At 36.9% G+C, this 26,628-nt stretch overlaps 5 protein-coding genes across 6 annotated transcripts; 1 reads left to right on the top strand and 4 right to left on the bottom strand.

The window, feature by feature from the left end:
• Positions 1 to 682: 682 nt before the first annotated feature.
• Positions 683 to 3,576, bottom strand: LOC111455944 (transcription factor MYBS3-like). Its single transcript, XM_023097608.1, has 3 exons — positions 3,077 to 3,576; positions 1,671 to 1,879; positions 683 to 1,412 (listed from the first exon to the last, which is right to left on the bottom strand). Exons 1-3 carry the CDS (start codon positions 3,384 to 3,386, stop codon positions 894 to 896), a joined length of 1,038 nt encoding a protein of 345 aa, XP_022953376.1. The 5' UTR covers positions 3,387 to 3,576; the 3' UTR covers positions 683 to 893.
• A 2,971-nt stretch (positions 3,577 to 6,547) lies between these two features.
• Positions 6,548 to 11,933, bottom strand: LOC111455943 (NADP-dependent malic enzyme-like). 2 transcript variants are annotated; one of them, XM_023097607.1, is made up of 19 exons: positions 11,724 to 11,933; positions 11,371 to 11,612; positions 11,171 to 11,291; positions 10,996 to 11,070; positions 10,474 to 10,625; positions 10,294 to 10,399; positions 10,157 to 10,222; positions 9,494 to 9,589; positions 9,347 to 9,418; positions 9,170 to 9,253; positions 8,993 to 9,091; positions 8,868 to 8,915; positions 8,338 to 8,391; positions 8,176 to 8,274; positions 8,020 to 8,109; positions 7,872 to 7,949; positions 7,713 to 7,787; positions 7,544 to 7,634; positions 6,548 to 6,934 (listed from the first exon to the last, which is right to left on the bottom strand). In XM_023097607.1, exons 1-19 carry the CDS (start codon positions 11,751 to 11,753, stop codon positions 6,717 to 6,719), a joined length of 1,896 nt encoding a protein of 631 aa, XP_022953375.1. In that variant the 5' UTR covers positions 11,754 to 11,933; the 3' UTR covers positions 6,548 to 6,716. The 2 variants fall into 2 exon arrangements, with proteins under 2 accessions (XP_022953375.1, XP_022953374.1); XM_023097606.1 differs by having other exon boundaries at positions 8,020 to 8,274.
• Positions 11,934 to 13,275: 1,342 nt separating this feature from the next.
• LOC111456335 lies at positions 13,276 to 16,158 on the top strand (the record flags this gene model as incomplete). The annotated part of the gene is made up of 5 exons (XM_023098160.1): positions 13,276 to 13,429; positions 14,174 to 14,234; positions 15,162 to 15,213; positions 15,319 to 15,612; positions 15,742 to 16,158. Coding segments are annotated over 5 exons (669 nt in total), but the record flags the coding sequence as incomplete, so codon positions are not given.
• A 31-nt stretch (positions 16,159 to 16,189) lies between these two features.
• LOC111455941 (casein kinase 1-like protein HD16) lies at positions 16,190 to 20,701 on the bottom strand. Its single transcript, XM_023097604.1, has 16 exons — positions 19,837 to 20,701; positions 19,250 to 19,381; positions 19,101 to 19,174; positions 18,950 to 19,019; positions 18,815 to 18,870; positions 18,666 to 18,737; positions 18,492 to 18,586; positions 18,348 to 18,411; positions 18,099 to 18,228; positions 17,759 to 17,977; positions 17,524 to 17,666; positions 17,247 to 17,421; positions 17,070 to 17,160; positions 16,828 to 16,985; positions 16,543 to 16,731; positions 16,190 to 16,459 (listed from the first exon to the last, which is right to left on the bottom strand). The coding sequence occupies exons 1-16, from the start codon at positions 20,266 to 20,268 to the stop codon at positions 16,400 to 16,402; spliced, it is 2,160 nt and encodes a 719-aa protein (XP_022953372.1). The 5' UTR covers positions 20,269 to 20,701; the 3' UTR covers positions 16,190 to 16,399.
• A 3,743-nt stretch (positions 20,702 to 24,444) lies between these two features.
• On the bottom strand, positions 24,445 to 25,047 carry LOC111456334. Its single transcript, XM_023098159.1, has one exon. It carries the CDS (start codon positions 25,045 to 25,047, stop codon positions 24,445 to 24,447), a length of 603 nt encoding a protein of 200 aa, XP_022953927.1.
• Between the last annotated feature and the right edge of the window lie 1,581 nt (positions 25,048 to 26,628).

Here is a 26,628-nt window from a genome sequence, read left to right as displayed (position 1 = left end):
ATGCATGCCTAATTGCTAAAGTTGGTCATGACAAGGCTCTTGGCGTTAAAGAGGAAAAAGGTAACAAACTTCCCACCCATACAATACAAATACGCAGTTCTTCATCACGCTCAGCTGTAAAGGACTTAACTATAGGAGATATGATACTAAAAGTTAAATCCAGAAAAGAAGTGAAACCGAAAGAACTGGTCGGTTTACATTTCAGCACTTGAATAATACTTAAAGACTTTTGTTAAAAAAAAAACAGTAGAATTGTTCTTCCTTGCCATATTTACACTATTCAGAGACAAAAGCAACAAAAAGAACAGTGGGGTCCGCATTTCTACAAAAACCAAATTCTCTTATTCCAGTGTTCCTGACTTTCAATGATCATGCTCTAAATTGAAAAACCAGACATATTCAATCTAAACTCAATGTGCATTCAAGTCCAAGTGTTCATATATGGAGCAGTGTGTGAACAAAAACAATTAATCCAAAATTAATTTCATAGAGATAAACGCACCTAACCTCATTTCTGGCTATTGAAGATGGCTGAAGCAAGCGTTCCCATCTTTGGGGTTGTAGCACTGAACCTGCCAGGCAACCCAAAGAAAGAAATGCAAAAGTGGAATTACCCATCAATTCCTTGGTTAGAAAGGATCGATACCTAAAAAGGGTACAAAGAGTTATCAATAAAATCAAGTTAGGATCGGCTAATTAACATATTTATTACATATCTATTTGTTTACAGTTACAAAGAATAGATATACTTAAAGAACTTTCTCTAGCCTACTTGATATCAATAAAAACACCCACACTACGGAGTTTCTAAGAAAAAAACTAGTTTAAGGGTGTCATTTTACAAGAAAAGCTCGTGATGCATGAAGAATTCTCCCTCCTTCATTTCAAAGAGCTTAGATTGTATCATTGTCGTCCTTGTTTAAGTTTGAACGACTAACTGGAGTTTTTGGATGGAAAGCTGACTGTCTCGAGCCCTCGCCTATCAATCTTAAGGACAGGGGCGAATGCTCTCTATGTTCTCCTTCGTGCTCTCGTAGAGTGAGTTGAGACAAGCCAACTAGTTCATCAACATTGACAGGTTCCTTCAGCACGACTGGAATTGGCCTTAGGACCTCATGATGACACATTTCTACACCCTTTTCTTCCTCCATTGGGAATGTACTTGGTGCCCAAATACGGAAAGGTACAGGCATATAAGCCGGGATGAACCCTGGTATCATAGGTGGGAAACCAGCAACTTCCATCTTAGTTGCATCGAGTTCGTTTCCATTTTCTTCAACTGTAGTTTCCATCATATGGAACTCTGAATTAAGTGAGAGATTTAGTGAAGGTTGGGAACTTGAATTCTCTGTTTCTTTTGCCTGAGAAGCATGTAAAACTCCATCTTCTGGCATAGGCAGCGGATCAGATGCCTGAGAGACAATGAAACGAAGAAACTCAAAACCTTATGATGAAAAAAATGTGCCATGCTGGTAGATACGCCTGTTTAGATCCAATATCCAGATGCATTATGAATAAGGACACCAATCTTTCAATTACAATATACAAGACAATGACACGACCGTAGAAACGTGACAAGAAAAAACTCAACAGAAACTAATATGCAAACTCAACAGAGAAGTACGGGGGTCGGCAATAATAAACTAGCAATGTAAGAGTTCAAGACTAACCATCTCCGGAACCATGTCAAAAAGGCTCGACCTTCGCTTTCTTCTTGTTGAATTACTCTGCCGAATGAAATACTTTTGGGCATGGCTTGCCACCTGAGTTGGAGTCCTCGTAATAACAAAATTCCGAGAAATTCCACGCCAGTCTCCTTTCCCCAATTTCTGCAGACCAACTAAGAATAATCGATGCTCCTCCTCGGTCCATGGAACACCTAAAAACATTTAAGGCATCAAACAACAGTAATATGATACCTGATCCAATTATTAGAACTCCAAAGCATTAAGAGAATATGCTACTGTTTGATCACTGCTGTCGAACTCCATAGTCATATTCAACAATAAACCCCCAATCTCGATTGATCCTGGAATTGTAGACTAAACAAGAAAAACACATCTGAGATTCCAGTATTTTCGATTTCAACAAATGCAATGGGGGTTAAAAGTTCGACAATAAAAGTGAAAACAGAGACTTTTACCAATCAAACGACACAAAAAATTATTTCCAAAGCAATTAGAAATGAAACTAGGAAATATAGCATCCAATGCAATACTTACCGCATCAAGAAACCTAATGGAGTTCCCGTCCCCGCCGACCTCCTCTTAGACCTATTAACTTAAAATGCAATTATTATCAAATGTCAAGCCAGTAAAGGCATTCTTCCTCTCTTCAACCTTCCATGGCATTCCTTACAGTAGCCACTGGAGCTAGAATGTAAATTGTGTCTAACCATTGAGAGAAAAGAAATAAGGCTCATATGAAAAGGCCAGCAGGTGATTGCTTCACAATGGATACTTAGAAAGCACTGATTCATGATCTTTCATCGAATTGAGAATCTCAATTGTTATAAAACACTAAATTCTCATTCCTGGAGTATAAAAAACGACTGGAATTTCATTATCGATTACCAGATCAAGAGAATTATCTTGACCATTGTTTTTACTTATCTCCTTTAATCTCAGATAGGTTTGCTTCTTTAAGTAAAGAACTTGGTATCACTGATTTTCAAACTACTACGGTGTTGCGTCTGTTGGGTCCTCGGTCATTGGTTTTCAATGAAATTCTTCTGATGTATCAGAATTCGTGTAACAAAACTGGAAAGAATGACGGAACCGATCAAAAGAAAAAAGCAAGAAATAGCCAAGGAAAATCCGAAAAGGAACCTATGAAACTGATGAATACAAGAAAATCACCCAAGCGCGAAGCATTTATCAGAGAACGGACATGAAATCCGTCACAAATATACGGTGCAAGCGATTGTGAAACAAATCAATTAAACGCTAGAACACGGACATCACCATAATTGCGTTAACCAAAATCACAAAGGAAATGAGGTCCAAAATCCTCTCAGAAACAAACGTTTCAGGACCAAAACATTAACGTTACGATTCTGAAACTGTTCATCGGTTACCTTTCTTCCTTTCACCCCGACGATTAGCGGAGCAGGATGCATGTGTAGTATCATCGGACAAAAAGCCATCGGTATCATGAACAGGATCAGAGTTAGGGGAGTCAGGATTGGGCGAGGCAGCAGCGGAAGAAGAACTATGGTAATGTACAGAGAGGTTACCCATGCTGGCGCTTTTCTTGATGAAAGACCCATCCGTAAGCCTAACCCCAAATAGCTTAACACCACCACTGCCGCCGCCGCTGCCGCCGCGGGAGGGGCAGGTTCGTGAGTTATGGCCATTGTTGCTGCAGTGAGAGCAACGCCGAGTCATTGCGATCCGTGACCCGGCGAGTCAGGCCAGTAGAGCACAAAATGAAGAAAAAAATTGTGGAATTGAAGATCGTGAGAAGTGAAGATTAAATAAGAGAGAGGTTTGATGAAGAAAAAGAGGATTTTTAGGGGAAAATCAAAGCTCCGATTAGCCAAACGCGGGTGTTCGTTGGTAAGACTATGACCATTTTATCCAATAACGTATTTTTCTGACCTCTCCCTTCTTATTCTTATTATTATTATTACTTAATTTCAATCTCAACCATTTATTTCTGCTTTATTTTATTCTCTTTCCTTTTTAAACTTTTAAAAAATATGTTTTAATACAACATACTCATTTTTTCTATTATATATGAATGAACTGACATCCTATCTGAAAGGATCCCAATCCAAAATAATTGAAAATTACTATCTATACCAACTAATTGTACTTTCTTTTTTCAGTTATTTCCAAAATAAAATGTGTTTTGCTTAAATCAATTTTACCAGTAATCTTCTCAAAATTTTTAAATAAAACAATCTTGGAAAAAGAGTAGATAACGTCATCAATACGGTAAAACGAGGGTCTCGAACCCAAATTATTAATTTTGGACAAAATAAATAACGTCTACGGATGAAAATTAGTAATTGTTTAATTTGATTTTAACTTATTTATACTCTATATAATTTAAAGTTAATATTATTATCGTTCGGGATAATTTAAAATATTATTCATAAACGAAATTTTTAGCTTATCCATTTGATATCTTAACCCACACAAAAAGAAAATAAAATATTCTCTCACTTACCTATTTCTTTTTTATTCGTTCAACAAAGTTGTTAGAATGGATATAAAAGGCAGGTTGAAATTCATTTTTCATTAATTAATTTATTTAACTATTAATTAATCGCTGGTTAACTTTAAAATTTACTTAGAGATTATCCTATGAAAAATAAATCTCTAATTTAGTGAAAAAAACATATATTTAACGTTACAAAAGCGAAGAATCTTAATTTTTTTTATTGAATTTTTGTAAATTTTTGTATGGAGTTATTTAATGATAATTTTTTATATTTACTAAATTTAATTTTGTGAAAAGCTTAATTTTTATTAATTAATGAATATAGAAGGTTATTATTATTATTATTATTATTTTAAGCAGTAAATAAGTGGATGTAATTTGACAAAAACTATATTATATTATTAATATTATTTTAAACCAATAATTAAATATTTTGTTAGTTTAAGTTTAATTTAACTTTTAGAAAATAAAAAATTCAGCTCGAGTAAATAGGACTCACTCGAAAATAACATTACAATCCAAAATAGATAAAAATATTTAATATATATAATATGTTTGGCAAATATTTTATATTTGAATTTTATGATTTTAAGTAATTTAAAATTTTAGAAATTGAGATAAACATAACAACAAAATATAATATTTTGGCAACTTATTATATTATCATTATTTAAATAACAATTAATTTTAAAATATCACTCTCCTAATAAATATTGGATGTAGGATACTTTTCAGTAATTCAATGCATTAAATTGGAATTATACAAGTGAAGTCTTTTAAAAAAGTTATGAAATTTAGAAATTTTTAGGGATTAGATTATTGGTTTTTTTTTTTTTTTTTTGAAAAACTAAAAATTATTTGATTACAAATCAAGTTACAATTCAAATGAATGATTAAATTAGATTATTATTATTATTATTTCAATTTAGTTTCGGATGAATTTTTTTAAAAATTAATTATTATTATTTTTTTAAAATAGAATTACAACTCAAATTAATCTTACTGTAATTATATATTCTAAAAAGAATATTTAAATAGATATTGAAATTTTATAAAATTTTAGTTAGTAATTTGATAACTCAATAAATTAAAAATTTTAAATTGTTAAAAAGATTTTTTTCAATCAAATGGAATGCATATAAGAAATAGATGATGTTTTTTGTTTTATTTTTTCTAATTATATATTCTAAAAAGAATATTATTATTATTATTATTAAAAAAAGGATAAGAGTAGGCAGGAGGGTGAAAAAAGAATATTATCGTGTAGGACAGGTAAACTGGTACGGACACGTGAAAAGCGGGACATGAACTCATGAGTTTCCAATTGGTTGCCACGAAACCAACCCCGCCTTTTTTATATTTTCCACGAACAAGGAATAAATAAATACCTTTTTTAATTAATTAATAATAAAAATAAAAAATCTGGTGGTGTAATTTGCAAGAAGCTAGGGTGCGTACGCAGTCTATTGCTGGTCAACGCTTGACCGTCGTTTCTATTCTCTCTTATTCCCAGAAGTTTCTTCCACTTCCATTACACATATTTTCAATGATTTTTATTAATAAAAAAAACTTAGGGACAAAACGGTCAAATTTATTTGAACTGATTGTCAATCTTCGTGTGAACCTAAATTTGCGTGATTAATTGCATGCATCTTATTTTTAATTTAAAACCAGAAATTTATAATTATTTTAATCTATATATTTCAATTTTAATTTGCTCGGCTACATAAATTTTGTAATTTGGAAAGATATTTTAATTTAATCTATAAATTAGCAAAATATTTATTTTATATATTTCAAATTTAATCATAAATTTTGTAATTTGGAAATATTTTATTAACGTGGGTTGAGGTATTTTGAAATTTAAATACTAAAATTAAAAATACATAAATAAATAAATAAAATGAAATAAGTATGAACTAAAAATAAAATTTAAATATTAACATACTGCTTCCCCTGGCAGCACAACATTTGAATTGCTCTCCCACAACCCAATTTTCACGGTTTAGGCGGCTCCCATTTCACTCCCGCTACTATGGGAATCGCTTTTGCTTTCTTTTCCTATGGCTACTATTGCTTTCTTTTCCTATGGCTACTAAGATGTTTTAGTTCGCCAGGTTGTCTCTTGCCTGCCCATAAATTCAACAGCAGTTTGAAAGGTTGACCTATTCGGAAATCTCCAAGAGCATAATTATTGAAGATATTTAGTTTTAAAATACAGTTTATCTAACATATTTAATCTTTGATTATAGGCTAATATCTTGTATGGTTGAGGGTATTTACATTACATCTAGGTATCGTATTTGACCCTTGATTATAAACACTAACACAGTGTATGTGTGTATCCGTTTATTGTTTTCATTTATTTTGACGAATGAAATAGTGAAAGAATTAAAGGCCTTTATTGGGTAAGATGTATGAAGTTTTACAGGACTATATGTATAATGCTTCTCATCCCATCAAAACTTACAGGACTGACAGAAGGTGGTGGGAAGAACACAAATGATTGACAAAAAAAGGGAGGCAAAACTGGGGAAACCTTGGCAGCTTCACCGATAGTTTGGGTAAGAAGGAGTGTACATACAGCTCTCGGCATGCTTCACCAAGTCCTTTGGTTGAGGAAGGCGACCGGCCAAACCAAGTTCATAAGCCTTTGCAGCTACTTTTGCTGCAATATTTGCTGAAATCTTTCTGATGTTGGTAAATGGAGGGAATATGAGTCCCTTGTCCAAGTTCTCTTGTGTAACCTGTGCAGCAAGAGCTTCCGCTGTTCCAACAAAACAATGAACTTAAAGAACAGATTGAGAATCATCTTTGGAAGAGACCAGAGGTTACGCGATATCAGAACAGGTTACCACTTTGTATGGATGGTATCACAATTGGTAAGTTAAGTCTATTGATCATTTTGAATTGTGTTCATGTGAGATCCCATATCGGTTGGGGAGGAGAACGAAACATTCTTTATGAGGGTGTGGAAACCTCTCCCTAGCAGACAATTCTCAAAAACGTTGAGGAGAAGCCCAAAGAGGATAATATCTGCTAGCGATGGGCTTGGGCCCTTACAAATGATATCATAGCCATACACCCGGCAATGTGCTAGTAAGGAGGCAAAGCCCCGAAGGGGGAGTGGACATGAGACAGTATGCCAACAAGGATGCTGGGTAGATTGAGGGGTTCCACATCGATTGGAGAAAGGAACATGTGCCAACAAAAAATTTTTTTTAAGGGTCTGGAAACCTTTTCCTAACAAACACGTTTTAAAAATCTTGAAGGAAAACTCAAGAGAGAAAACCCAAAAACCCAAAAAAGACCATATCTAGGGTGTTACACTGTCAAATTCAAATTCATGAGCTCATCAAGTCACTTTTGCACTTACAGGCGGCTAGGAGCATGTCATCACGAACACGGATGGTACCGGACATGATCAATCCAAGACCAAAGCCAGGAAAAATATAAGCATTATTTGCCTGAATAACAAAGGAAAGCAGTAATAACGTGAGACCTCAGAACATCACCATGAAAGGGTCAAATGAATATATAAAGACCTGTCCAGGTACAAAAACATTTCCGTTGTATTCAACAGGGTCAAATGGACTGCCGCTAGCAAAAATGGCACGGCCCTGCAAGAGGAAAAGGAACCATATAAAATGAAGTTACCATCGACAAGGCGACAACTAGGACGTAGAATTGTGTGTATGTAGTACCTCAGTCCATGTATACGCCTCTTCAGCAGTGCATTCAGACTGAGAAGTGGGGTTTGAAAGAGCAAGAATAATTGGTTTCTGCAACCCACAACAAAGTTATGACATATACTTTCTCTTATGAATCTGGTTGGTTTTGCAAATAAAACACCTTGTTAATGGCAGCCATCGCCTCCACGACGTCCTTAGTGAATGTCCTTCCCACGCCTGATGTCCCAATCAACACTGTTGGTTTGATATCCTGAAAAGAAATGGGAACTTTCATTGGTTTATGCAAAAATTTGAATGGAGATGGTAAGAAAGAGACCTTCACAGCATCAACAAGATCTTGAATTGGTTCGTGCTCGTGTGCCCAAGGTTTCTTGAAGTGTTGGAGTGATTCCTTGCGAGAACTAACAATGAGACCCTGGAAACAAGAAGATTAGCACTAGCAAAAGGAGGAACTTCCTTTCATTTTCTTTTGAACTACCTTCGAATCGACAAGCCAGATTTTCTTGCGAGCATCTTCCAAAGGGGTATTCATCTACAAAATGAATTCGAGTTAGTTTTGTTCATGTGATAACCTTTAGTGGTTCCGACAACAAATTTTTGGTAACATTCCAAGTCCACTACTAGCAAATATTGTCCACTTTGGCCCGTTACGTATCATCATTAGCCTCACAGTTCTAAACGCGTCTACTAAGGAAAGGTTTCCACACCCTTATAAGAAATGTTTTATTCCCCTCTCCAACCGATGTAGAATATCACAATTCACTCCCCTTGGAGGACAACATCCTCGCTGGCACACCATTTGGTGTCTGATTCTGATATCATTTGTAGCAGTCCAAACCCACTACTAGCAGATATTGTCCTCTTTAGATTTTCCCTTCCGGACTTATCCTCAAGGTTTATAAAATGCGTATGTAGAGACAGGTTTCACACCCTTATAAGGAATGTTTTGTTCCCTTTTTCAACCAATGTGGGATCTCACAAGAATTCACCATTATATATGGCCATTACCTTTTTGAACATCTCTAATGCAATGAGTTCTGCAATCCCTGTGCCAGCCTACAAGCAACAAACACGGGAAGTCAATCGAAATCCTTTACTATTAAGAGAGTTCGATACGGCTTTAGATACACAACCTCTCCAGCGCCAAGAAATAGGAATTTATGGTCAGCCAATGTTCCACCAACTAGCTTCAGAGCTGCAATAAGCCCTGCAAGGACCACGGATGCTGTCCCCTGTTGAGTAATAGTTTATACATTAGAATGCCAGTTCTGAAACGTAAACTAATACACTGGGAATCACTTAATAATAACCTGAATATCATCGTTAAAAACAAGGTGAGTCTTGCCATATTTTTCTAACAGATCGAAGGCATTGTGGTTAGCGAAATCTTCAAACTGGCAATATGGTAAGCCAATATCAGAGGCAGAGAACCAAAAGTCCAAGTAGAAGAAGACTTGGTTTATATTGTTGTCTCACTACAACTGTACCTGAATGAGAATTTTCTCTCCATAATTCTGTTTGACTGCAGCCATGAATTCGTGGACAAGCTCCTTGTATTCCTAAAGCAAGAAAAACAAAGGTGAAAACTTCACTATTATCACAAACCGTAGGCTGGTTAACCAAATACTACAAACCTGACCAGTAGCCCTCTTTTGCCTGAGCCCAATGTAGAACTCATCATTCAACAGCTTGTCATTGTTCGTCCCAACGTCGATCGTCACAGGCAAGCACTGAAACAATATAACTTTGTGATAAGATAACAATTTTATTATTCCCAGTAAGAAAGTCAAAACATGTCTTGCGCATTCATCTATACAGCTTTCTGAATCCTGAGCTTTTGTGATAGAATTAAAGACACGGGGCAGTGTGCCAGCGAGGACACTGGACCCTCAAAGGAGGTGGATGTGAGATCCTACATCGGTTGGAGAGGGGAACATCGAGGACGCTGGCCTCCAAAGAGGTGGATTATGAGATCCCACGTCGGTTGGAGAGGGAAACAACGAGGATGCTGGCCCCCAAAAGGGGTGGACTGTGAGATCTCACATCGGTTGGAGTGGGGAACAATGAGGATGCTGGGCTTCCAAAGGGGTGGATTATGAGATCCCACATCAATTAGAGAGAGGGAAACGAACCATTCCTTATAAAGGTGTGGAACCCTCTCCCTAGTAGACGTATTTTAAAATCTTGAGGGGAAGCCCGATAGGTGAAGTCCAAAGAAGACAATATCAGCGAGCGGTGGGTTTAGGTTGTTACATACATAGTTCCACGGACAAAGGAATAAGATAGAAAATACTCACTGCAGAAGGACGAACACCGCCAAGAGCACTATAGAGGGAAAGCTTTCCAACTGGAATCCCCATGCCCTGAAGTATTCCATCAAATTTAAGAACATAAATAGCAAAAAGGCAACAGTAATCAGAATCCACAGCTATACCTGGCAGCCAAGATCACCCAATCCAAGGATCCGTTCACCATCAGTAACAACAATGACTTGAATACCCATCTCAGGCCAGTTTCGCAAAACCTCTAAGATCTTCCCTCTGCACACAAACTTCTTAGTCTAAGTGTAACAGTGACTAACATAAGAACAGTGAAAGGCTACGCTTAACCATACTTCTCCCTCAAACTAATATAAAGACCCTGTGGCCGCCTGAAGATGCTTCCATATTTCTGGCATGCTTCTCCTACAGTTGGAGTATAAACCACCGGAAGCAACTCCTCAACATGCTCAATCAGAAGCTTATAGAACAACTTTTCATTGCTTTCCTGAACAAAGTAAACATAATTGATCAACTCAAATAATTGATCGTCGTTCTTAAGAATTGTTAAGAGAAGAGTCCCACATCGACTAATTTAGGGAATGATCATGAGTTTATAAATAAGGAATACATCTCCGTTGGTATGAAACCTTTTGAGAAAATAAAAAATAAAATCATGAAAGCTTTTGAGAAAATCAAAAATAAAATCATGAAAGCTTATGCTCAAAGTGAACAATATCATATCATTACATAGAGTCATGATTTCTAATGATCAAATTTGCAAGTAAAAACTTACTATTTCATCTAAATCTATTTCTCAAATACTCTCATTAATTTCCAAATATCTAAGGCTATCGTGAAAAAGGGGTCATTGCTACCTGAAGATCCATCATGGCCATGTATTTCTGCAGAGGAACTTGATACTGCCGTATCCTGTACAACAACTTTTTCACCTGAGATTTGAGAGGCAAATAATTACTAATATTTGTATACCAAAAAGCACGGCGACCCAAAATTGGACTCAGAAAAATGATTGGAGATCACATAGATAACCTGAAGATCTTGAGAAATGACAGTAGGAGGCAAAAGACCACGCAAGTAGTGAGTATCTCTTTCTTTATCCGTGAAGGCTAAACCCTTATTGTGATGTGGGTTTCGCAGCAAATTATATCCACTAGAGAATATATAAACAATTATGATCATGATTGAAGAAAGTAATGAAGATTCAAGAATTGAATATGATTTTCCCTCACCTAGCAACAGAGACGGTCCAGGGAGTGACCCCCTGATCCTCCATGGCCATGACCTCGCCGTAGAAGTCAAGAACCCCATCGTTAACGGCGGAAACGGGGTCCAACTCAAGAACCGAATCCTTCAATGAGCTCTCCATCAAAACCCTGTCGTTTCTTTCTGATATCACAGAAGAAAGCTTCAACGATTCCGAGTGCCGTTTCAGAGATAAAGGACTACAAGAACTGGAAATGTGCGTCTTATTCTGTTCAAACAAAATCCACAAGATTAGCAAAGAAATGGAAGAAACCAGTGGATTAGAAAGAAATCATTCCAAAGAATAGTTTGGTGGGGAATGAGTAGAATGTGTTCATACCAGAAAAATGCATCGATTCAACGAAGCCATGGCGAAAAGCTCGTGGAGGAATGAGAATCTTTTGGGGGGAAAAACAAGTGGGTGCGAGATTAACCGGGAGAAACCAATGAGAGAGTCTTATGGAAGCGAGACGAGGGAGGGAGGGAGGGAGGGCGGGAAGCGTTTCTTATGGGTTGCAGAAAAATGCGAGCAATCCATGCATCCAATATGTGACGCTTACAATCGCACTAAAAAAAATAATTACTTATTAAGATTTGAAAAGTTTTTATTGTAGTTTTCGAATTTTATATAAATGTGATAGTCTAATATAGATTGTCACGACCATTATAAGATTTACGATGATTTGAGTAATTTACAATATTTTTAGTAAATTTAGAAGCGATTGATAAAGTTGAATGCTTATGTTCGTGATTGTAACGAATTTATCGTTTTTTTGACCATTATAAACGAGAATCAATATTTTTTTTGGACTCTTAAAACGTCAAATTTTAGATTTAAAAAAAAAAGAATAGATTCTAATAAAAAAAAGAATATATATATATATATATATATATATATATATATATATATACCTGTAATAAGCCATTAGAAAATTAGAAAATTATAATAAATAAAAATTCACTTAAAATAATTATTTTGTTCTCAAAATTTATAAATTAAATTTATAATTTTATATATTTTTGTGGAAATTTTTGCTATTTGAGATTATATTTTAAAAAAAAAAACTATTTTATTTGTATTAAACTAAAAAAAAAAAAAAAAAACTTTAACAAAAGGAAATTTTGTACTAAAAAAATGACATTGAAATTTAAAATTATAAAAATAAAATTCGAATTAAAATTGAAGAGAGGTTAAAAATGTAATTTATCATATTTTTTAAATTTGTGATTGTGTAGCTCGTAAGGAGGAAAGTCCGAGTAATATGTCCCAATCCAAGAAGTAGACTTCTTACTTCTAATCACTTCTCTCTACGCTCTGCATAATTTCTTCTGTATTTGCCGATGGAGTATCGGAATTCGTCAAGGGATTTGGATGATTCTCCATTCTAATTCACACTAGCTGAGGCAAGTTCTTATGATATGCTTGAGTTTATGTCTTTCAATCGATGCTTCCGAGTCTAGTTTTCCTGTTCGAGTTATGCGCAGAACTTCCTTACTGGATTTTCTGATTTGAAATTGCCGATTTCGATTTTGTATTTCCATTTATTGTGCCGCTAATTGTACAGACTGTGGAGATGGATAATATCTTAAAGAACTCTGAAGATCGAACACTTGGTCAAGTGTTTTTCCAAGATTTCGTACTTCATTTCAGGTTGTAGTGTGCAATTTTTGTAAAGCTTTGATCGCTTCTTCAAACGAGTATTTGTGCAATCCATCATCGTGTCTTTCCTTTCATGCTTGCTTTTTCTGCAGTTGCTCCCCGTGGCGCGCTACAAAATCTCCCGTCACTGCGGTACAGGTCTTCGATTTTTTTCTTATCCATTGTGTCTGTTGATATTTGGTAATTCTTATCTGCTTAGGTGCATGACTGGTTCGAGAATCAGAAAAATTAATTGCGAAGTAGTTGTAAAAAAGCGCGGCCTCCACTTCCACCTCTACATTTGCCATCACCTTCGCCTCCGACTCCGCCTCCGAAACTTGTACTTAATTATTCGGATACTACTTTTTTAACTGACGCACCGTCATCTGAACCACCTGAATTCAAAGGTAAATTCCGCATCATTGCCGATGAGTTGTAGAAATTCTATCTGAAGTGCTCCTTTGGATTGCCAATGTGCTCCGGTTATTGGTGTATGCATAGTTTTATATCTTTTGGCTCTACGATGGTTTTGTTTTATTATCTTGCACGACACGAGGCTGGTAGAGGGAGGGGCTGCACGTTGATTGGTAACTCATTCGAGCCTAGAATTATTAAAGTTGCTGTGTGCACGATGATTGGTAATTTATTTGTACTTATATTATCAAGTCTTTTATCAAGAGATTTTAAGTGGAAAGATCCATAGGCAATGAAACTTGAAACTCGCAGTTCTGAAGCATGTTAGTTTAAGCTTAGCAGACGAGCAGGGATTGCTATAGCCTGTGATTATGGTTAGTGCTTCTTGCATTGCATACCAAGCACATCTAGAGTCTCTGCATTCTGCTGCTTATAGTAGTATTGACGTTCAACAATGAACCTCGGGTTTCTCATTGAGAAAACCTGGTCCTGGCAGTTTCAACTTGTGTCGTTTTGATGCCACGATCCTGTGTTCAAACCTTCACAGAATGGTGACATCGAGGCTGAACCAGGAAGTCTGTGTTCTAGTCATAACATGCACTGTGATTTGAAAACTGCAGTGTCTCCTTGCATGATTTGATCTTTGGCTAATATACTATAATTTGCAGTTCAACAGTAAGTTTCAGTTTTTACACCTGTTGGCAAACTTGAAATCGTTACTTGAAAATTTAATGCAGGCAATGCAACTGATCTTTCAAGATTAGCATTCAAAGCCTTTTCGTCAATAGACCATGCATGGTGAGAAAAATTCAGAGTAGAAAATACAATGCTGTTACATTACATGAGCTTGATCCATGATGGAATCATATGTTCACATTCATACAAGCACAATCTCCATAGATTATTGACATATTATAGACGATAATCGCTCCCTAGTCAGATGTAGTGCCTCAAGTTTAGCTACCCATAATCCTAGCACTGTGCAAGTACCTTGAGTTTATTTTCATTTCACACTTGGAAAAGCTAGTGGAAGACAAATCTCCGTATAAACAATGCTAACTTCTCAGACATCTATTATTTGCAGCCATTCAGGATGTTACACCCTTGATAAGACTGACATTCAGTTCAGATCCTGTAAGAAAGCTTTGCAAAACTCGGGATATAGGTTACTTAGCTCCACAGAGTTAGAAACAAAGTTGAAAAAGTGGTTGAAAGTTGGCTGCAATGATATTTACATGGTAACTTTGGTACATGTGATAATAATTAGATTTTGATTTTTATCGTCTAACATAGAGCTTTTATACTCAATTTTCTTACCCTGATGCCAATGTAAAGTTGATGGTTCATGCCTATACATGTCGAAACCATAAAACCTCTAGCATTATTCCCTGCTTCAACTAACCCGTAATGTCTATGTTTAGTTATCTTTCTCTATTTACAGTTAGTATTATCATTGAGATGTATCTATTACTTTTGTTGATGTATGGTATATGGCAATGGCATAGATTATGGATCTATCATATATCATTATCTGATGAGAAGATTTTATGAAATGCTTGTCTCTTCTAGTTTCAACTCGATGGTTTACAGAAAAGTCATTGATACTTGAGTAAGCACATCAGTCTGCTTTCAGCAAGCTCTGTTCTGCCTGATCTTCTTTGGTCAAGACTCGTGATTTTTGCTATTGAATTGAGGAATCTTACTAATGTTCCTTTGATTTCTTAGGTGTGACGTTGCTTCGCTCCTCAGTTACCGAGTTAATTGCCATGGAGAACTAGTAAGGTTTCCCACACAATTCATATACTTCTTTAGAGAGTTGTAAATAACATAAAATACTTGATTGTTTTCTACTCTTTGTGGCTTATTACTATAAAACCATCAGAAAAAAGTTCGCAGATATTTAGATGAAGAGAAAAGCCTCATAATCTGCCGTGCTCTGTATTCTATTGCATTGGAACAAACTTCATGTCATCACAATCTCCCTAAGAGGGAGGAAAAGAAAAAGAAAAAAGAAACCAACGAGAACTGGAGAGAGGAACCAAACAGAAAAGAAAAAAAAAAGTGCAAAAAATGCCAGAAGGCGAAACCTAAATCCAGATTCTATAACCCAACCAACCACGGGAAAGAATATAAGTACTATAATTGTCTGGTTACCAGGAAAGCTTCATGCCGAACGGTAATTGCTCATTATTTTATTATTATAAAAAATTAACAAGATCATCATATAAAGGGAGAAAGAAGTCATTGGTGCGAGAAATGTTTCAAATCATGTCATCTTACTTAGTTTTATGGCTTATTTATACAGGAAAGACATGATCATGCGCTCTACTTCCTTATTTGCTTAGGAAAAAGTAAATTTGTGGAGATTGTGCTGCAGGCCTTCAGAGTACAATTCAGACCAACTTCAATGTAAATGGAATCCCGAATCTTCATTCCTGAGAAGGTACATTTACAAGCTGTTGCTTGGGATTTACCGTAAAAAATTGGGTACTGTCAGAGCTACAAACTGAACCGAAAATACTTCACTCTGTTAGTAAATATTATGCAACCTGTCTGCGCACAGAAGGATACATGTTCTCGTTTAGGAAAGGGGGCACTCGAAAAGTGGTTCAATTTTTCAACATAGACCCTCAAATTGAAATGCTGGGGATCAAACTTCATAGAGGTACTTCTTTCCTTTTTCTCACTTGTCTTCTAGTGTGAGTGCGTGTACAGAGAGGGAGAAAAGATTTGAACAAATTGCAAGGCTTAGGTTATCATGGACAATGGGGCAAATATTTCTATAAATGGCAATAATTCACAAATATTCTAACAGTTGGTATTGACTTAATTACATTTAATTCGACTAGGTCACCAAAAGCAGTTCTCTAAGCTTGGATAGCCCCCTGAATACCAAGGTCTCTGCGTGTGTCATTTTTCTTTTTTCTTTGTTCTCTCTTTTTGTTAGAACAGATAATAGAAGTTCACGAAACTGTTCTTCCATAACATACCGACGCAATATAAAGGTTCTTTGCCCATTTCTCCTGCAGTAGGAAATGATAGATTTAGACAATTTAATAAAGGGAACAGAATCATCACCATCATTTACTGAATCTGAGTTCAATACCTTGACATGGGTACTTGGGAATGCTGATGTTCTAAGTGTCTCTTGTGTTTCGTCAGCAGGCTTTCGCCTTGGTACGCTGAGAACGAGGGCTGCTTGGTCACTGGTTGCTGCAGTTGCAGTGATTCGATACCCACAGTCCCATCGGCGATGAATACCTTCACTAGGGTATAAGAAATCCAACTCGACCACCTGAAGATTAAGAACATCGGTCAGGTCAGTTTTGCACATTGTAATTTTGTATAACCAGGTTAGATGATATTATCCTTTCATGATGTGAAAAATAACCTGATCAGAAAATCCTGCACCACGGGACATAACAACGCCCCACCGACTTCCCGAGGTGGCCATTGCCGTTACATAGAATCCCTCTCTCCACTTTTTGTTAATCCATTTGAAAGGAAAAGAATCACTGACTTTGTACGACTGTTGCAAGTACTGTGTGCCTGGAATCATTAAATAGAGATTCAATTGATAAAAGGAAAATGGCATCATTCTTATATAAGATGGGGTAAAATATTCCAACCGACCCTTAGACATTACAACCAATGAGCTCCCATTAACGACTCCAGCTACTGCTGTGATGTAATAGTTCTTTTCCCATTGCTCCATGATCCATTCCTTCAGTTCAAAACCAAGTCATCAATAACTAACTTCAAACCCAATAAAGGTTATTGACGCCATCTGGGGCAAAAAATAAAAGCAACCTTGTGAAGAAAATGGGGTGAAAGTTCATAAACTTGTGATGAAAACCCAGTGCCAGCATCCATGATTAAGGCCCATAAATTTTGACATGAAGCCACACTACTTATAAACAAGCCATCCTCATTCCCTTTCTCAATATGCTGCGCAAGCCTTACATCAGCTACATTATAGTGATACCTAAACAACAAAATCATTCGTTATTTCAAATAGCTAGATCGATTTTACCTTGACTTTTATACGAGCTATGAGATTAGCATCATTATAAACATGCATGAATACCTTTGCTTCATTGGCCGCCGAGCATTATAAACACTGATCCATTGGGTTGCAGGCATGCCCATACGAACCTTCTTCTTTGGTTGTTCATCGTCTTCCTCCTCCAAAGTCAATCTGCCTCGCTTATGCCCCACTTGACAAATGAGCTTCAGAAGATGGAAGTTCAGCAATAAGATGTCAAACCTCGAACTTAACTAATTGGGGCGGGGGGGCACAAATTTCTATCTGAGCATCATACCTTTTGAGCACCATCTGTATTTATTGGCCTGATTTCAGGATTTGGGCCAATGATTCCATCAAAAAGTGAAATATATTTTGCATAATTAGGTTCTTCATCAAACTTCAAGTTCACCACATATTCAACAAACTGTTTGAAGGGCTGTGGACAAAAGCAACATAAAGTCTCTGGAGAAGTAGCCATCTTCTTCTTGCAAACAAGGAATCCTTTGTTCTCTCCCTGTAACCAGCTTCACGGTTAGGTATTATATAATTTCTTTTCCAAAGAAAAGCATCATCAACATGGTAAAGGAAATTATATACAGGACAAAAGAGACTATTCAACTTAAGAAAAGGTCAACCTGATATCCTTGCCATGGTAGACGACCACGAAGAAGGAAAACTAGGGTGTAGGCAAGAGATTCTAGATCATCTCTCCGGCTACCAGTTCTTCCTAAATGAGCATGTACACTAGCATAGCGCACTGTTCCTCTGTCGAAGAAGAACACAAATGAACCACGACCATCAACAACAGACAGAATCAGGAATACAAAAGCTTGAGAGGATGGAAAAGAAAGAGGTTTATAGAATAAAACAGGATAAAGGTGAACCTGAATACATCAGGTCTCTGATCATATTCAACATGCTGGCCAGAACCATCGCGCCATCTAGTTGCTGACAACGATAAAAACAAAGAGTAATGCAACATGCAAATGAATATTAAATGAAGAAAGGTGCAAGTCATGGTAGTATACCTAGACCAAGATCGACCAAAAACAACTTTTTCTCATCCGGGGTCCCTGAAGGACCAAGCAGAAAATTTTCGGGTTTGACATCACCATGAATATACCTAATGAAGCAATACAATTTTAAATTAGGTATACTAATAATAGAAATCAGATCTAAATGGCTCCCAACACGACCCTTACCCGCGAGAGTGCATTTTTTCCAATATGGATATTGCTTCAATTGCAATGCATGCAACCATTTCAACAGACATTCTGAAATAAGAAGAAAAAAAAAAAAAAACTAAAACCACGTTCAAATGGAAGTTGAGCAAAGTTTCGTTTTTACTCACGTATGAGCGTTATTATTCCAAACATCCCACAAGCTCGGCCCCAGCATATCCATAACCTAAAACATTAAAGTGGCATGTAACGACCTAAAATATGGCCTTCAAAACAATGTAAGATGTAACCAGATAAGAACATACCATAATATAGTAGTCACCTTGTCTGCCCTTGTAGTGCACCCGTGGTACACCATGACTACCACCAAGAGTGCTGTGGGATAGATACAGTATAAGAATCACAACAAAAAGTAATAAAACAAAATCAATGGAGAGAGTTTATACAACCACTCACTTATAAACTTGCCACTCATAAGGTGGTCCATAATTACATCCCTTGCTACTTCTATGCTCGAATTTCAAAGCCACCTATCATCAGAAACTTTGTCCAATGTAACACATGGTGGGAATTGATGTGTGAATCAAAATTATCCTGATGCTTACCTCCACAGCACCCGGGCCGGTTCTCTCATTTGTATTAACAGTGGAGGCACGCCGTCCAACATAAACCTGCCCAAATCCACCTTTACCTAGCTTTCTATCTATCCTGTAGAGTGGGGAGCCACCCACCTGAATCTGTAAGGTTTTTTAGGGAAAAATATTAATGGGTAACAATAAATGAAGCTACTTCTAAAAGCCCTTTCTAAAAAAAACATACCATAAACTCTGACTTTGGCCATAAACTAAAATGAAGAATGATAATGACTAAAATGTAAAGTTATGCAGAATACCCATGTCAAGAAAACTCAAGGGAGCTCAAAGTTATGATAATCCAACATTGTCAGTCAATAAGGATATGGTCATGAGATGAGCCATTAAAAAACTGGGTGTGAAACTAAGATGGATCAAGTAAATCTATTGTGAAGTAGGGAAATTTCCAAACATGATATGAAATATAACTAAGTCTATTCTCATATATAGTCCTCCATTCATTCACTCAACAAATTCAGCGTACTATGCAACAACAGATGTATGGATTCTTGCAGCTGTCTAAAATTTGAACTCATTTTTGCAGCTGTCTAAAAACTAACCTTTTCAGGAAGTGGTGCTGTGCTTCCCTCCTCTTCAACAGCGTGAGCTTTATCATTGCTTCCAGCTCCACTGTCGTGATCATCCATTTTCTTCTCCCCTGCTTCTTCCTTCTTGGCTCCACCAGCAGCGTCTCCTATTTCAGCAATTCCAAACTCGTCTCCACCTCTGACACCAAAAGCTTCCTTCGACACCCGATTCTCTTCTGAAGTCGCTACCACAGCAGCTACCTTATCATTGACCGGTGGCGGCAGCTGATCGTTTCCTTCTTGCAACGGTTTCTCGTTATTATTAGGCACCACTTTTACTGCCGCTGCTGCCTTCCTCCTCCTTGTTCTCGTCGCAATGGCCTCCCCTTGCGGCTCGATCGGACTCAACACGTCTATCTTCTGCTTTGCCCGGCCCCTGCGCACTCCGCTACGCAGTACCGGCATCGTTCATCCTTCAAGAATCATCCTACGCTCAAAGCCCCAAACAGAGACCAAGATTCTCCTCATAAATCCACAAGAACACCACAAACCTAGTTTACTCCTCTAACCACACCCCACCGAACTCAAAACCCCAACCAATTAGGAACAGGCAAAGATGCAACCCTATAAAGCCGATTTCGACAATAAAAGAAGAGCCGTAAGAGAGAAATACAACCAAAAGTTTCAGAGGAATGTACCAAACGCCGAATTAAGCACAGGAACAGATATCTCGCAATACAAACCCCCGACCGTTAATCACCGCTGAGAAATTTCGTTGTCGGAGTGATTTCAGCGCGGGAGAAGAGGGGGGAGAGAGAGAGAGAGAGAGAGAGAGAGAGAGAGAGAGATCCCGACGGTGACCGAGAGGGAAAAGGGTTCAAGTGCCTGCACAGTGGAAAAGCGTACAACGTGTCAGTTTATCATTGAACCGGCATTGGCCCAAACCCGAATCTTAGCCCAAACCCGAATCTCAGCCCAATACATAGATTTATGGGCCTGGACTTCGGTTGCATGTTGGGTCAGCCCAACCCATTAAAGTCATAAAAGCTATTTTCTGATTTTCTAAAAATTAAATTAGATTTAGTTTATTGTAGATTGAATTTTATGTGTCAATTAGCATTGTTTAAATATTTTCTAAATATGTCTATTAAAAATTATTTAATGGTTAAAAAAAACAATTTTGTTCTCTAATTAATTTTTTAGTTCAACATGAAACGGATTAACATTAGCGTTCAAACGTCTGGTCAAGAGTGCATATTTTATGGCAATCGGGCTACAGTATAGCCCAAGCTAGAGTAAAAGATCCCTTAAAATTTCGGGTACAGCCCAAGCTATGGTACTACTTTCAAGCCTTCTTTCAACCTTATTTCAAACTCTCTTTCAAAAACCTCTCTCTGCTCGTGTTTTCTAAAGCATTCTTCTCAAAATGGGACCGGAAGAATGAGCATATGTTGTTTGGTCATAGTCGACACAAATTCAAATTGGCTTGACTCACTCAGTGTTGAGAGTGAGTGCCACACAATCGCAAAAGTTCGCTGTCAAGAAAAGTGTGATCGTGACATGCAACAAGTGTTGCACTAATAATAGTTTTCACGTGCAAGACTGTCCACCTCGACTACCTCCAATTGGATTCCAGCCAGACTCCTTTAACAGAGTCTAAAACCAACAAAATATATAAACGTCCCATAATAGCTATATGCATACGTAAACAATAATTAACGTAACTGAATATTTCGGGTAACAATAATGAACCTAATTAGAAATTAGGGTTTAGAAGGTGTTATTGTAAAAGGAAGGTTTGAATTAGGTAAAGGATGGTGGCAAGCTTTATAAGTTAGTGGGTAGATAGGGAAAGGAAAGACGTTTGCATTCATGAAAAAAATTGAGCCTTTTAAAAAGCATAACTCGGCCTTTATAATTTTGACGCTTTTTCATTGGATACTCGAGGTTTTTAGTAAGTTACTTCAATCTTCGGGCGCCGCACCTTGTTTTCTTATATTACTTATTTACGTTTTACAGCTGTCACACAATTACGAGAACATTAATAAGAGTGAAATCATTCGGCATGCAGCAATCCGCTCTCGCCACGAGAGCAGCTCGAGCAGTCCACCAACAGCCAACGGGCTCGGGACCGAGACCCTCGTGTCCAGCCCTCAAAGCCAATCATTTTTTCAAGATTAAGGATCTAATTTGCCGACTTTCATTGCCTACATTGTTCCATCGACCAGGGGTTGTTCACCTTGGAGGCCTATAAAGTACGATCGGGCTAATTTGAATGAGTGAAATTATTAATCACGTTTTTAATTATTTTGTTTTGTATTTGAATCTCAAAAGTAACTTTTGTTGGTCTGTCGAGCTCGAGACATATGTTTGACAACACGATATATAGAGATCAAGTAGCTTTAAAAAAAACGAATAAAATATTTATATAATATAGGGTTTAGGGTTTAACGTTTAGGGTTTTGAATATTAAAAGTTGAAAATATTGAAAATCAAATGGACGGTTGGATTTTAATCAAACGGCCGCTTTTGGAATGCCTTAAGTGGTAAGTCTCTACCTCTCTATATATATTTATTTATTGTTTCTATTTTCTTTTAAATAATTATTAATAAAATATAATATCCTCCTCTCTTTGGAATTTCAAGGAACCTTCCAACGAAATGCTTTTCTCATTTTTAATATTTATTATGTTTAAATTATCCATTTAATTTTACACTTTAAAATAATATATGATTGAAAATCTTGCAATAATTTGATGAATTTTTGTTGAATAAAAATAAAAATAAAATAAATAATAAATAAAGCGGGAAGAAAATTTAATGGAAGATATTTTTAAAGAGAGAGGATGTATCGGATCAGAGAAATGAGAAGGCTGGACGATTTCTTTAGCATTCTCCAACGTTGTACCGTACACAATAATGGTACCGTTTTCAAGCTATCTCATGTGTGAGATCCCACATCGGTTGGAGAGGAGAACAGAATATTCTAGTAAACGTGTTTTATAACCATGAGACTAACGATAATAAGTAACGGGTTGAAGTAGACAACATTTGCTAACGGTGGGTTTTGACTATTACAAATGGTATCAATGCCTGACATAGGATGGTGGGCCAGTGAGAACACTGAGCCCGCAAGGTGGGTGGATTGTGAGATCACACGTTGGTTGGAAAGAGGAACAAAACGTTCCTTACAAGAGTGTAGAAACTTCTCCTTAGTAGATGTGTTTTAAAGTGGTGAAACTAACAGCGTAACAGGCTGAAGCGGACAATATCTATTAATGGTGGGCTTGAGCTATTACATCACGTCACATCGCTATGATACCTACTTGATTTGAACTATTTTGTTTTCAATCTCTTCCCTTCGAGAAAAAAAAATTTAGGAGGTCACCCAACTAAGATTCTTTCAAGACAAACATATTGAAGTTTGCGGTTCTTATAATTTCGAACATCGTCAATTCTTTTATGTCTTTCTTAGCTATAATTTAATATTCTCAAGATCAAATTTATTCGAACGTGGTCTCGATTCATTGATTTAGCTCTCTCTTACACGGGTGTCGCATCAACTGTCCTATTCATCATCTTAGACTCTAACGAAACCGATGTAGAACTTGCACGTGTTGAAAACCTCGAGCTAAAGGGAAGCATATACAGATCCCATTAGAATACAAACCAAATCTCTCGCATGCCATGCTTTGCATAAACAAAGGGATATTATATATATAGAGGGGGCCAGCTGATGAAAAGCTTTAAGATGGTGGAATCCTTCACTGTTTGGTTAGTGGGAGGTGTGGTGTTAAGGCTGTAAAAGCTCAGCTTTTCTATGTTCAAAACGGCTTTTATTTTCAACATTTTCCATGTCATACATACATTATATATCATTTCATGAATTATAACTTCTTTATAATTTTGTAAAAAATATTAAATAAATCATTAATTTGTTAGAAATTACGACTCTTCAATGGTACGATATTGTCCATTTTGAACATAAACTCTCGTGGCTTTGCTTTGGACTTCCCCAAAATATCTCATACCAATAGAGATAGTATTTTTCACTTATAAATCCACGATCTTCCACTAAATTAACCAATGTGGGACTTATTTCCAATAATTCGAGTATAATTATACGACATGACCTGAAAATTGAGATGCTAATTATAGGAACGAAATGGGTCAAAATAGCAACCTGAATTTTCGCTAGTATTTTGATATAGATTTTCTAAAATTTAAAATATTTTTTTTATTTTTTCGTATTTCGAATCTATATACAATGATATAATATTGCTCATTTATAAACACGTGACCATTCTCTAAATTAGTCAATGTGGGAACCCTCTCAATAATTTTTAACCCGTCTTTTTCAAATAATTTCTCCTTTTATTGGGCATATTTTAAATTAATATAAGCTAGGTAGATGTTGAACTAAATTAAAATTAATAAACTTATTAAATAGAAATAGAAATTTAAGAACTAAAAATAAAAATTAAAATAAATTAGACAAAACAAACAACTCCCTTTATTTCCATTTTCTTTGCAAAACTATTACATGTGTTGTAATTAGCACAACAACAATGCCACCTGACTAAAAGATTATATATAATTATTAGCTTGGAGCGGCCGGTGACCGGTCACCGGCGTCGGAATTCAGTTCTCGTCGGCCGTGGGTTGAAGCCTGAGCTCCTTGTAAAACCTGCTGATGTATTCATCGGCGGCTTTATCGACCGATGAATCAGCGTTGGCGTCATGTAGAGGAAACGGAGAGTCCGTTATCCTTAGCTGGCGGACGCTCCCTGAGACAAGGGAGGGAGACGACGCGCCGCTATGGTAGTTAAAAATCTCGACGGCAGCCTTAACGGCATTAACGGCAGCAGCGTCATCGTCAAGTGTTGGAGGAGCGTGAGCACACGCGAAGAAGGAGGAGGTGTGGTTTTGGTTACGACGGCGTTTGTGGAAGGCAGGGAAGTGGAGAGAAGGGAAAGCGGGGCTATCGCTGCAGTTGAATTCGTAATCGTCGGGACCAACGGCGATAGGGAGTTGATCAGCGGAGGAGGAAGGAGTGGCGCCGCCGTGATAGTGGTGGTGGAACATGAGATTTGTAATGGCTTTTCCGGCGATTTTGCCGCGCTTCATCATGAGATTGAGGTCGAGAATGAGCTTGCTCTTGGAGATGCCTTTACGGAGGAGGAAATAAGCGACGCGTACCAATTTCCAGAGCCTTTTGGATATCACCGGAAGATTGTTTTCCATTTTCTAGAGAGAGAGAGAGCGAAGAAGAGAGAGAAGGAGAGATTGAAAATGAGGTGTTTTTTCAACGCACGGAGATGGGAAGGGTGAGGCGGGTATTTATAGGGGAAATTTGGGAGGCGCGGAGGGCGTATGGGTTAAGGAAACTCGGCGATGAGTGTACGGTGTACTAATCAAATTCTATTATTTATTTAATTATTGCAATTTCAGCCAATCATTCTCTCTTATTAAATATAATAATAATTTATTCACTTAATTTTCACGCCGCTTCGACGTGACATATTAACGTGTAACGACACAAGTTCAATGCTAGTAGATATTGTCCTCTTTGTCCCTTCACGGCTTCTATTCTAGGATTTTATAACGTGTCTGTTAGAAAGAGGTTTCCACACTCTTATAAAAAATATTTTGTTTCCTTTTCCAATCGATGTGAGATCTCACAGTGACAAAGCGAAATAGAAAATGGGGTTGAGCTGACTCATGAGTGCATGTTTAGCCTTTTATCTAAAGACTCTCGTGTGAAACTACACGTGGTTGGCTACATACTGTTAAACGTAGAATAGATCGTGTGTGTACATAATTTAGATAATACGTGTAACGACACAAGCTTAATACCAGTAGATATTTTCCTCTTTGTCCCTTTAAGGCTTCCATTCGAGGCTTTTATAACGTATCTGCTAGGAAGAGGTTTCCACACTCTTATAAATAATATTTTGTTCCACTTTTCAACAGACGTGAGATTTCACAGTGACAAAGCGAAATAGAAAATGGGGTTGAGCTGAATGATGAGTGCATTTTTAGCCTTTTATCTAAAGACTCTCGTGTGAAGCTACACATGGTTGGCTACATACCGTTAAATGTAGAATAGATTATATCTGTACGTAATCTACTGATTTACTTGTTTGTTACCAAATCTATGATTTCATGGTTTGTTAGTGTAATCCGAATTATACACATATATAGGTTACAGTGCCATTCAACCTAACACATACAAGTATAGCCAAAGTAAGATGAGATGAGAAGGATGATCTGAGGTCACACGGTGACTACCATAGGAAAAGCCGGCTCACTCCGACTAATATAGAAAGAGAGTTTTGTAACATTTGAGTCTCTATGTGAATCTCGGCAGCGATGACTGCACTGAACTAAGAGAATCTCCATTTAAACATGAAATAAGAGAAATTAGATAGAGATTTATCTCTGATAGCTCAGAGAATAATAGGATATTTACTTTTGAGATTTGCATAACGGATTAAATTAGTGAAATTTGTGAGTAATTTGACACGTATTACAGTTTCAAACAACACGTGCTATTTAAGCCTGGCTGGAGGATGTGATTAAAAAATATATAGAGCACGTGATCAAAATGTTGATACCGCCGCTACTTTTAACAATATCTGGGGAAAAAAGAGCTGGTTCAGCTTTTAGAAAAGTTATGGGCCGCAATGGAAAGTAAAAGGCCCAATAAGAATTACTCTACAATGTCCAGATGGTCCACAATCGAGCCCATAAAATAATGTTAATGGGCTTTCAAAATGGGCCTTCAAATAACACCACATTTAATTTTGTTTTTCTAAAATTATA

The sequence above is a fragment of the Cucurbita moschata genome, unplaced genomic scaffold (assembly GCF_002738365.1).
Source record: "Cucurbita moschata cultivar Rifu unplaced genomic scaffold, Cmos_1.0 Cmo_Scf00018, whole genome shotgun sequence".
Taxonomy (NCBI): domain Eukaryota; kingdom Viridiplantae; phylum Streptophyta; class Magnoliopsida; order Cucurbitales; family Cucurbitaceae; genus Cucurbita; species Cucurbita moschata.
Note: the sequence above shows the minus strand (reverse complement) of the source record. Positions and strands in the feature narration are given on the sequence as shown.

What these genes read in the sequence shown, in the direction of transcription:
- LOC111455944 (XM_023097608.1), bottom strand. Translation starts at nt 3,386, where the DNA reads ATGACTCGGCGTTGCTCTCACTGCAGCAACAATGGCCATAACTCACGA. An exon ending in TCGGGGTGAAAGGAAGAAAG is followed by an intron (nt 1,880 to 3,076) that starts GTAACCGATGAA and finishes AAATGTTTTTAG; the next exon opens with GTGTTCCATGGACCGAGGAG. An exon ending in TTGACATGGTTCCGGAGATG is followed by an intron (nt 1,413 to 1,670) that starts GTTAGTCTTGAA and finishes ATTGTCTCTCAG; the next exon opens with GCATCTGATCCGCTGCCTAT.
- LOC111456334 (XM_023098159.1), bottom strand. Translation starts at nt 25,047, where the DNA reads ATGGAAAACAATCTTCCGGTGATATCCAAAAGGCTCTGGAAATTGGTA.
- LOC111455941 (XM_023097604.1), bottom strand. Translation starts at nt 20,268, where the DNA reads ATGCCGGTACTGCGTAGCGGAGTGCGCAGGGGCCGGGCAAAGCAGAAG. An exon ending in TATGAGTGGCAAGTTTATAA is followed by an intron (nt 19,020 to 19,100) that starts GTGAGTGGTTGT and finishes TCTATCCCACAG; the next exon opens with CACTCTTGGTGGTAGTCATG. An exon ending in GAAAAAATGCACTCTCGCGG is followed by an intron (nt 18,587 to 18,665) that starts GTAAGGGTCGTG and finishes TTGCTTCATTAG; the next exon opens with GTATATTCATGGTGATGTCA.
- LOC111455943 (XM_023097606.1), bottom strand. Translation starts at nt 11,753, where the DNA reads ATGGCTTCGTTGAATCGATGCATTTTTCTG. An exon ending in TGGGTGATCTTGGCTGCCAG is followed by an intron (nt 10,223 to 10,293) that starts GTATAGCTGTGG and finishes GGAATACTTCAG; the next exon opens with GGCATGGGGATTCCAGTTGG. An exon ending in TATTTCTTGGCGCTGGAGAG is followed by an intron (nt 8,916 to 8,992) that starts GTTGTGTATCTA and finishes TGTTGCTTGTAG; the next exon opens with GCTGGCACAGGGATTGCAGA.